Genomic DNA, 10,318 nt, shown 5'->3' with positions numbered 1-10,318 from the left:
TTAGCACAGCTTTCCTTTAAAGCTTATTACAAAGAAATTCACAGGAGAAATTAAACGATAACATCCCATGAGTCTAGTTTAGAATTCTGTTTAGGCTATTGCTTTATGTTGTTTTTTTTTTTTTCCTTTCATCTTCACTTGTAGAAGCCTTGAGCCTACAGACTGAAATTTGCTCTTTCTTCTAAATCCAATCACCTCTCTGCTATGATGTGATCCAACAACAGAAAATGCTTAACATTACTAATACATTTTTATTCCCTCTTTCATCCATCATCCTTCACAGACTTTATTTGCACCTCTCTTCTTAACAGCATATCACATTTTAGTAATCTTAGCATCCTGTCTCTAGTGATACTGTGTGCTGAGCTCAGTAGGTATAATCCAGGATCCTGTGTAAGACAAAAAGAGAATTGTAAACCATACACCTGGTGGCAAGTGGCAAGCAGCTCCATTTACTGAGGCCTGTGGAAGTAGTACTAAGGGCAGGTCCATGTTGATAAAGGCATGAGCAGAGAAGTGGTGCTGGAGTAACAGGAGAGCAAAAGCAGTACACATGGGTCACAGGACACAGTACACAGCAGCAAGTGCCAGATAAACCAGGCTTGGGAACTTAAATGATGTAGACCTCAGCTCAGGGGCTTTCTCCAAAATTTTAGGTGTAATTGACAGGAATGATGGGCAGGGTGTAGAATCATCAAAGGGGCTTTCATCATGCATGTGTGCCCCAGAATATACCATGATCTTAATTTACATGCATGATATATAGTGTTTATTCATGAATTCTTAATAAGATTGCTGTAGGGTGAAGGTGGCTGAAGCTGAGAATAGGAGATCCAACATGCATGTGCTCTCATCTAGACCATTAGCGATTTACTTGATTTTTATAATGTGATTCTCTACCTCTCTTATGACAATGGAAAGAAGAATGGCCCTCAGTTGCTGCTTAAAATTAAATGGGTGATGGGGCTGGGGAGATAGATCAGTGGAATAAGTGCTCGCCTGGCAAGTGTAAGGTTCTACATTCAATCCCTGGTACCACCAAAAAATAAAAAAAATAAATAAAATAAAATTAAATGGGTGGAAGGGAGTGGCTTCCTCATCTCCATTGTTGCTAACTATGCTAGTGCTACACAGTACAATTAAGTTGGAACTCAAAGCAACATAATATGGTATGTAAACCATATTTTGTCTATTTTGATGAATAAAAAAATCTCAGTTTTGCCATGTTGTCAGTTTCTGGCAGAGTAGGCACTACAATTCTCTTGGTTGACTTCAATATAATGTTTTTAAGTAGGTGTAACATTGGGCAAGAGACTTCGTTTCTCCTTTTTCTTTTTCATCATTTACAACAATAATAGTATAAAGTCAACGACCTTCTGGGTTGACTTTAATATGATTATCTTTAAAATAGGATTTTATTTATTGTGCTTCTATGTGCAGTACATCTAAAGATACAAAGGACTCTGCCTGCCTTCTAATAGCTTATAACCCAGTTGGAGGACAGTAGATATTAATGAGAAAACAAATGAGGATTTGAATTCTAATTTGCTGCATTGTCCTCACTAATACACAAAGCGCTATTGTAGAGAAGGGAAGGTTATTATTTCTCTAAGTTATCGGGAGATTTACATCTAGACTTTCAAGTTTAAAAAAAAAAGAAAAGCCTTTGCCTTAATATTGGCTATTAAGACAGAAAAGAAAACTGTGTCTGTTGATATAAATTGAAAGTTCAGATACAAAAAGTCAGTGACAAGAGAAAATATATTGGTGGACTTATGGGACCAGTGCTCATTTAGTGCAGAAGTGAGTATAAAAACGTATCTTGATAAATATCTAATAAAGGACCTCAACTTTTTCTTGTTTCAGCATTCTATACTCCTTGGGCACTAGCATGAAAACAAATGTCAAAATCAAACCCTTAAGAAAAGAAGAGATATGGAGCTGATGGACAATTTGTCCGGGGGAGCAACTTTTTTTTTTTTTTTTTTTTTTTGAGAGAGAGAGAGAGAGAGAGAGAGAGAGAGAGAGAGAGAGTGTGGTGTGTGTGTGTGGCCAGCTCAGCCCACCAGGGGGCGGGGCTGGCCGGCATGTGGTGCTGGGGGGGATTGAAGCGGTCCCCGATGCCTTGCCAAGCTTGTTCCAAGTAGGTGCTTTAGACCACTGAGCCATCTCTCCAGCCCGGGGGAGCAGCTTTTATGTGTGAAATTTCTGTATGTATATTTGCTGAGTATAATGTGTTTAAAGACGGCGCTCTGTGAGTTGCCATGACAACCTGTAGATAGTCTTTAGCAGCCTAAAGGTACAGATCTCAGCTCCAAGGATTTTGTCTGCATAATTTTTGAAAACCCGGCTGATGCACTGTAGATGGACTGAACAAAACATGGAACACTTGTTACTGCAGTCTGTTTCTTTTTTAGAAATGGTGTTAGTAAGGCCAAAGTTACTCTACAGTGAAGGACACCCTCCCTCTCATTTCATTATTACCTTTAAAATCTGAAGTGTGTTTAGTTTTAGTTTATTACTGTACTGCTCTCAAAACAGGGAAAAAAAAATGCTACAACCTATTTCCTATTTCCATGGAACTTAGAAAAGAGAAAAAAAATTAAGAATTGTTAATCAAACTGTAATTTCTGAATTTTTCTTTGCCTTTAGGCTGAGCTTTTTCAGCACAGTATCCTTAGTAGTAAAGGTGGACAAAAGACTGACAACTAATTTGCAAATAGGAAGAAGATCCAAAGGCACAGAGGAGATAAAAGGTCCCTAGAGTTCCTGTTTCCCCATCCTAGTTGTACTGACTGTGCCTGGGGCAGTGACACTGGCAGCTACTAAACAGCCACCTATAGAGTCATTTAAACTGGTAAACTCCCCAGGTAAGGAATCTTTCTCCTGATGCCTTGTTCAGTGTGTTTGTGCTGATTAAACAGTGACATGAAAAACTGAAGTCCTTTGTTGGGTAATCGAAAACAACCATCTTCAACTAATTTGGTTACACATGAAATAATAAAAAGCTACTATTTTAAAAGGCAGTCTTACTGCTAATTGCTTGTATGATTGCTATGTAAAACAATCCAAAATTAAGACTGAAGAACTGACAGAATAGAGTGACAGGAATTGGAGTTTTTTCCAAGTCTCATTATATACCCCTACTCTGGCTTATAATAAATGTTCACATTTCTAAGGGCAGATGTGGTGTTGGACTTTCACACAAGCAGCTGAGCCTTGTGAGGCCAGCAACACCACGGTGCTCACTGTCATTCATAGATGGTGACATATTAGGTTGCCTGAGTGGTTTAGGGTTTTGTGGTTTACAGCAGAGTTAATCTCATGGCCTAGGGCATAGAGTTACTTGTTAAGTGGGAAATAATTTGTGTTTGTTTACGGTAACTTTGTGATTATTATTGTTGTTGCTGCCATGAAGACTGAACTACATAAACTCTAAGTATCCACTGTGTTTCATTTGTAAGGATAATATTAAATATATATTGTATGATAGGTTTGTAAGAATTTAGTGAGAATAAGTGAATGGCCATATTGTGATATAATTAACAAAGAGAAAAGGTCTTGTTAGGTTGTTTAACTCACATGGCTATTGAAGTAATTGAGGCAACTTTATTGGGCTTTGGTGTTTTCCCAGCATGAACTGATGATCATAAAATTTAAGAGTAATTATTTTTTTAATTTTGAAAATTTAGTCCTAGCCCAGGCCCCAGTGAGTGTGTGGGAGAGCTTCCTGCTACCCTGTGCTGGGGGGACCTGCCGGTCCCAGCCCAGGCGCAGCATGGGTGAGAACCTCTTCCACTCCCTTGGGACCCCCCAACCACTCCATAGCACCGCCCCCCCCCACCAAGTGAGAATTTTGGCTGCATTCTGGGGACCCCCAGATCCAGTCCTAGCCCAGGCCTGGTGAGTGTGTGGGAAAGCTTCCGGCTACTTTGCACCAGCAGGACCTGCTGGTTCCAGCACAGGCACAACGTGGGTGAGACCTTCTTCTACCCCCTTGAGACCCCCCACCACTCCGCAGCACCTCCTAACCCCTCCCACCAAGTGAGAATTTCTGCCGCATTCTTGGGACTCCCACATCCAGCCCTAACCCAGACCTGGTGAGCATGTGGGAGAGCTCCCTCTCCTCTCTACTCCACCTTATCCCCTCTAGACTCAGCTCAGTCCTGGCATACAGGCCTGGGGTGAAACCCTTCAGCTACAATCCCTGCAGAGAGAGTAGTTGACAAAGCCACCCAGCTAGTCCAGGAGCAGAACATCTTGCCTGAGGGGCACAACAGGTTCACCCCCAAGGGCAGCAACAGGAAGGAACTGAGCACAGCAGCCAACCCAAGCCATGCACAGCAGGATAAATCCAATCTTTGTAGATCTGCACCTGAATTTCAGTAGGTGCTAAGGTTATAACTGCACCAAAGCTCTACAACAAAGGTTGGAAGACAGTGCTACACAAAATGACAACCAGAAGGAGCAAACTACAATCTCAGACCCCAGGCCAACCCGTAACAATTCCAGAGGACACTAACACAGAACAAATTGGGAACCTCACAGCTGAAATCGATGAATCAACAGCTTCTGAAATAAACAATTGCAGAAAGGTATAGAGGGACTCCGATTGGAAATGAAAATAGAAATCCTTGAATTAATAGCATCTGCAGTAAAGAATCAAATGCAGAAACATAGGGAGGAAACCCAATGCCGACCCAGAACAAGTGCAGAGGACACTAGCTCAGCTCAAATGTATGAATTAATAGTGTTGATAGTAAATAACCAACAGCAGAAAGTCATAGAGGAACTCAGAGCGGAATTCTTTTCTATTAGCTCAGCTCAAATGTATGAATCAATAGTGTTGATAGTAAATAAGCAACAGCAGAAAGTTATAGAGCAACTCAGAGAGGAACTTTCTGAAATAAGAAAAGAGTTATTGGAACTCATAGAATCTGAAGTAAAGAATCAACTACAGAAACATAGGGAGGAAACCCAATCTGAAAAAATCACTGCAGTAAAAGAATTTATAACTGCTTCTAAAGAAGACATTGATAAAAAAAAAGAGGAGATTAGAAAAATGACAGATTCCTTTAATGAGCAATACAGGAAAGAAATAGATTGCATGAAGCAGAGTCAAAGAGATATAGAGGAATTTAAAATCTCAATCACAAGCTTGCAAAACCCTTTAAGTGAAAAAGAAGGCAGAGTTTCAGATCCTGAAGACACTGGTGCAGCTAGTGAAAAGGTAAGAAAGGATCTCTTAAAAACAACGAGGATGCAGGAAAAAATAATCCATCACCTGCAAGATGATGCAAAGTTGAACAATGTGAGACTAATAAGCATCAATAAGAAAGAAGGAGTCAATACAAAGGACATTAAAAAAGTATGGACAGAAGTAAGAGCAGAAAACTTCCCAAATATGGGGAAACAATCTGACATTCAAGTAACCTAAGCATACAGAATGCTAAGTAATCTCAACCCAATGAAAAACACACCGAGACATAGAATAGTCAAGATCCCAGAAATTCAGCACAAGAATAATATACTTAAAGCCGCTAGAGAAAAGAAGCAGGTCATATTCAAAGGAAAACCCATCAGAATTATGGTCGACTTCTCTTCACAAACCATGAAGGCAAGAAGAGCATGGAGCAGAGTACTTCAGGTCCTCTATGAAAACAAATTCCAGCCCAGACAACTATACCTTGCAAAGCTCTCTTTCAAGTTTGATGGAGAAGTGAAATACTTTCATGACAAAGTCCAACTAAAGAATTTCATGATGACAAAGCCAACCCTACACAGGGTACTGAAAGATGTTCTAGAGAGAAACCAAAATGATCTGAACTCCACGAATGAGATCAGAAGCAATCAACTAAATAGGGAAAACAATAAAACACAGGAGAAAAAGGAGTAAATGACAAGCAAATAACATGTCAATTGTAAGTCAATACATCTCAATTATAACCATCAATGTAAACAGACTCAATTCACCAATTAAGAGAAATAGACTGGCACCGTGTATTAGGGAACAAAATCCAACAATATGCTGTATACAAGAAACACATTTAACTCATAAAGACATCCATAGGCTGAAAGTCAAAGGATGGAACACAATACTACATGTCCCAGTACCTCAGAGAAAAGCAGGGGTAGCAATCCTATTCTCAGACAGTCTCAACTTCAAACCAAGAATGATCAAGTGAAATAAAGAAGGCTACTATATACTGGTTAGGGAAAAATTGAAGAGAAAGAGGTAACACTCATAAATATGTATGCATCAAACACATGAGCACCCAAGTATATAAAGCAAATCTTAATGGATATGAAAAATCTAATATCCAATACCACAATCTTAACAGGAGAACTTAACACCCCCTTATCCCAAAAAGATAGATCAACCAGACAAAAAATTAGCAAGGAAATACAAAACTGAACCAGAGTTTGAAACAAATGGACTTGGACATATACAGAGTGTTCCACCCAAACACAGCTGAATACACATTTTTCTCAGCTGCACATGGAAAGTGATTGATGATGTAAAGTGTGCCTAAGGAGAGTCACATGGAGAGAAAACATTCTCTCAGCCTTTCATGGGGAGCACATTGACCAAGCAGTGGCTGTCACTCATCCACATGGCTGAAACTGACAAAGGATCTATGATCTGAGGTACAGGATCTCAGGATAAATCCTGTGGGGATTTCACCGACCTTATCAGATCCAAAAGCTACAACTCTTGTTGCATAAGTCTTGCTTTATCTTGGTCTTAACCATCCAGCGGAAAAGTATAAAAATGAAGTACAAGAAGTAAAGCCATGCTTTTATGTTGAGCTGTAGGGGACTCAGGTCAACAATTTCTGACATTGCCAGTTAAGCAGAAGCCCCAATACTATTATGGACTACTGGACTCTTTTAGAATGTTTTGCTGAGTTAACACACCTATAATATTCAAATGACGGAACTAAACAAAAAAGGGGATATATAAATGAATGTCCATTTTGTATCTGTGTATTCAAAATGGTTAGGAATGATATATAGTTACATTCTCTTAATGAATAGAGGGATTTGTTGCAATAGTGTTTGTGAATAGGATGTCATGTCTGCATCTTGTACAGCAAATAACCATTACGAAGACAGTATGCAATGTGTTAATTATTAAAACTCTCCTACCAATTTGATTTGAAACTCTCTTATTGCTATTTGTCTGTCAATAAAATTATGGAAATAAATTTTAAAAATTTTCTTAAGAAGTCAGGTTTCAGGGATAAATTTGATTCATGAGATGGAATAAGATTGTAGTCATGGAAATCACAAAGATAAACAAAGGTTTAAAAATCCGTATTACATTTCAAAAGTTATTGTTACTAAAGAAATACAAACATTGAAAAATATAAAAGATTGTATTTGAATTAATTTCCAAATTTCAGCCTAGTAAAAGTCATGATACAAATCTGTCATCAGGCAGAATGGTGTCAGACAAGATGAAACTAACAGCATGAAGTCACGCCCCTTTCTCTTTTGATCTATTCTTGTCTCTAATGATACTTCAAATCACCCATATTATATAATAGCCATTTTATGTAAGTGATCCTACCTAAAAGTTGAAGCAAAAACATGGAGTGAGATACTGATGATGACAGTGTTTAACATTTGGCCAATATTTAACTTTGAATACTAAAAGGATATGTAATATTTTCCTTGTTTCTCTCTATATATTCATGAGAGGTAACATGTCTAATCAACGTTTAGCAGCAACACATGATGATTGACAAACCAAATACAGTTAATCCTCAGTTTATGGACAATTGATATTCAAACTTTCACCCCGCACTAGGGACATTCATAGTTGTGAACAAATTGTAGCAATAGCTCATGTGTCTGATGGACATTGTCACAGTGGTGCTGTTGGGCTTCTTATACAGTGCAGTAGCATACAGTGGAACAGTATAATTGAAGTTACTATATGTGTGTGTGTATTCGGTTTTCTTATGCTTTATATTGTACTTTTGTGTTAAAGGTATACAGGACTCATAGTCAGACCTATACAGAAATCTGACTCAGGAATGTTCTCTGGGAATGGAACTCTGTAATTGGAGAACTTACTGTAGTTCTCTTCTTGGGAGTATGTTAGTGGATTAATAAATGTCACTGGTAAGAGAGAAGAGTGGATTTGGAGTTCAAGGGTGAGAGTAGGAGTATCACTTTTGACAAATCTTGTTAAATTTTTTTCTCCTAATAAAAAATTGATATGTACTGAACAGTTATTGTTTATTTCTGTCTTGACAGCCAGTGAAATTTTGATTGATATTCTGTCTTTCTCAACTCTCAGTCAACTTGGTCTAGGTGGACTTTCACAAGTAAGAAGTCAGGATAATTTTCTAAAGTGGATTAGTGCATAGCATCTGCCTGCTTTGTGACTGGTTCACTTTAAACACATGCTGCAAGGCAGACCAATCAGAATGGATCTCAGTTTTCTGTGCATGTATACTTCCCCCTGGAAATATATAATAGTGCTTAGAGCTGTGACTCAGTGGAAGACTTTGTGAGAGTTAATACAGAAGGTGCAATGTAGGAAAAGAATGATAGGATATTGAGAAGATTAATACTGTATTTAATACTTTTAATACTGTATTTAGCCACTGTTGAGACAATGTATAATCTTTAGTCTTTGTTTTATAATGTTATAAATGCAATTCTTTCCATTCTTATGTTAGTTGAGCTTCAGCCAGATACATATTACTAGATATATTGCTCATGAGGGGAGACCTATAAACAAAGAAAGGTACAAAAGTTATAATCACATTTGATTTAACTTTACTATATTTATTTCTTTTTTCCTGTCTTTATATAAAGGAGATAACTGACATTGCAAGTATGATATCTTCTATTATTTTTCTTCTCTGTGTAAATACAAAAATATACTAATTTTTATCAATTTAGAATTATTTTTACACATGTAAATATATAAACTTTAAAAACCTAAAATCAGGTTATATTAGTAGTTTTAAATGTTTCTTTCAGACTCTCCGCCGACGGCCTTCCTCACCGCGTGCGCTCCTGCCACCGCCCCGCAGAAATGCTCCGGCTACCCGCGGTCCTTCTCCAGGCCAGGCCAGTGTCCCGGGCCCTGGCCCCGCAGCTCACTCGGGCCTATGCCAAAGATGTGAAATTCGGTGCGGACGCCCGCGCCCTCATGCGAGGGTGTAGACCTCCTGGCCGATGCTGTCGCCATTACAATGGGGCCAAAGGGAAGAACAGTGATTATTGAACAGAGTTGGGGAAGTCCCAAGGTAACCAAAGATGGTGTGACTGTTGCAAAGTCAATTGATTTAAAGGATAAATACAAGAATATTGGAGCTAAACTTGTTCAAGATGTTGCCAACAATACAAACGAAGAGGCCGGGGATGGCACCACCACAGCGACAGTCCTAGCACGCTCTATTGCCAAGGAAGGCTTTGAGAAGATCAGCAAAGGCGCGAACCCCGTGGAAATCAGGAGAGGTGTGATGTTAGCTGTTGATGCTGTGATTGCTGAACTTAAGAAACAGTCCAAACCCGTGACAACCCCTGAAGAAATTGCTCAGGTTGGTACAATTTCTGCAAATGGAGACAAAGAAATTGGTAATATCATATCTGATGCCATGAAGAAGGTGGGCCGGAAGGGCGTCATCACAGTGAAGGATGGAAAAACCCTGAATGATGAATTGGAAATTATTGAAGGCATGAAGTTTGATCGAGGATATATTTCTCCATACTTTATTAACACATCAAAAGGCCAGAAATGTGAATTTCAGGATGCCTATGTTCTACTGAGTGAGAAGAAAATCTCTAGCGTCCAGTCCATTGTACCTGCTCTTGAAATTGCCAATGCTCACCGGAAGCCCTTGGTCATAATTGCTGAGGACGTTGATGGAGAAGCTTTCAGTACCCTGGTTTTGAACAGGCTCAAGGTTGGCCTTTAGGTTGTTTCTGTCAAAGCTCCAGGGTTTGGTGACAATAGGAAGAACCAGCTGAAAGACATGGCTATTGCAACTGGTGGTGCAGTATTTGGTGAAGAGGGTTTGACGCTAAATTTTGAAGATGTCCAGCCTCACGACTTAGGGAAAGTTGGAGAGGTTATCGTAACTAAAGATGATGCCATGCTTTTGAAAGGCAAAGGTGACAAAGCACAAATTGAAAAACGTATTCAAGAAATCACTGAGCAGTTAGAAATCACAACCAGTGAATATGAGAAAGAGAAACTGAATGAGCGGCTGGCGAAGCTTTCAGATGGAGTGGCCGTGCTGAAGGTTGGTGGGACAAGTGATGTCGAGGTGAACGAGAAGAAAGACAGGGTCAC

At 39.2% G+C, this 10,318-nt stretch overlaps 1 protein-coding gene across 1 annotated transcript in view; it reads left to right on the top strand.

Moving 5' to 3' along the window:
* Positions 1-9,006: 9,006 nt before the first annotated feature.
* LOC101592792 (60 kDa heat shock protein, mitochondrial-like) overlaps positions 9,007-10,318 on the top strand; it is a 2,583-nt gene continuing 1,271 nt past the window's right edge. The window contains 2 exon segments of the mRNA XM_012514714.2: positions 9,007-9,174; positions 9,176-10,313. Coding sequence (XP_012370168.1) covers positions 9,056-9,174; positions 9,176-10,313 — 1,257 coding nt within the window. The 5' untranslated portion in view covers positions 9,007-9,055.

Source organism: Octodon degus, unplaced genomic scaffold, assembly GCF_000260255.1.
Source record: "Octodon degus isolate 3935 unplaced genomic scaffold, OctDeg1.0 scaffold00038, whole genome shotgun sequence".
Taxonomy (NCBI): Eukaryota; Metazoa; Chordata; class Mammalia; order Rodentia; family Octodontidae; genus Octodon; species Octodon degus.
This window is presented reverse-complemented; position numbering and strand designations above follow the sequence as displayed.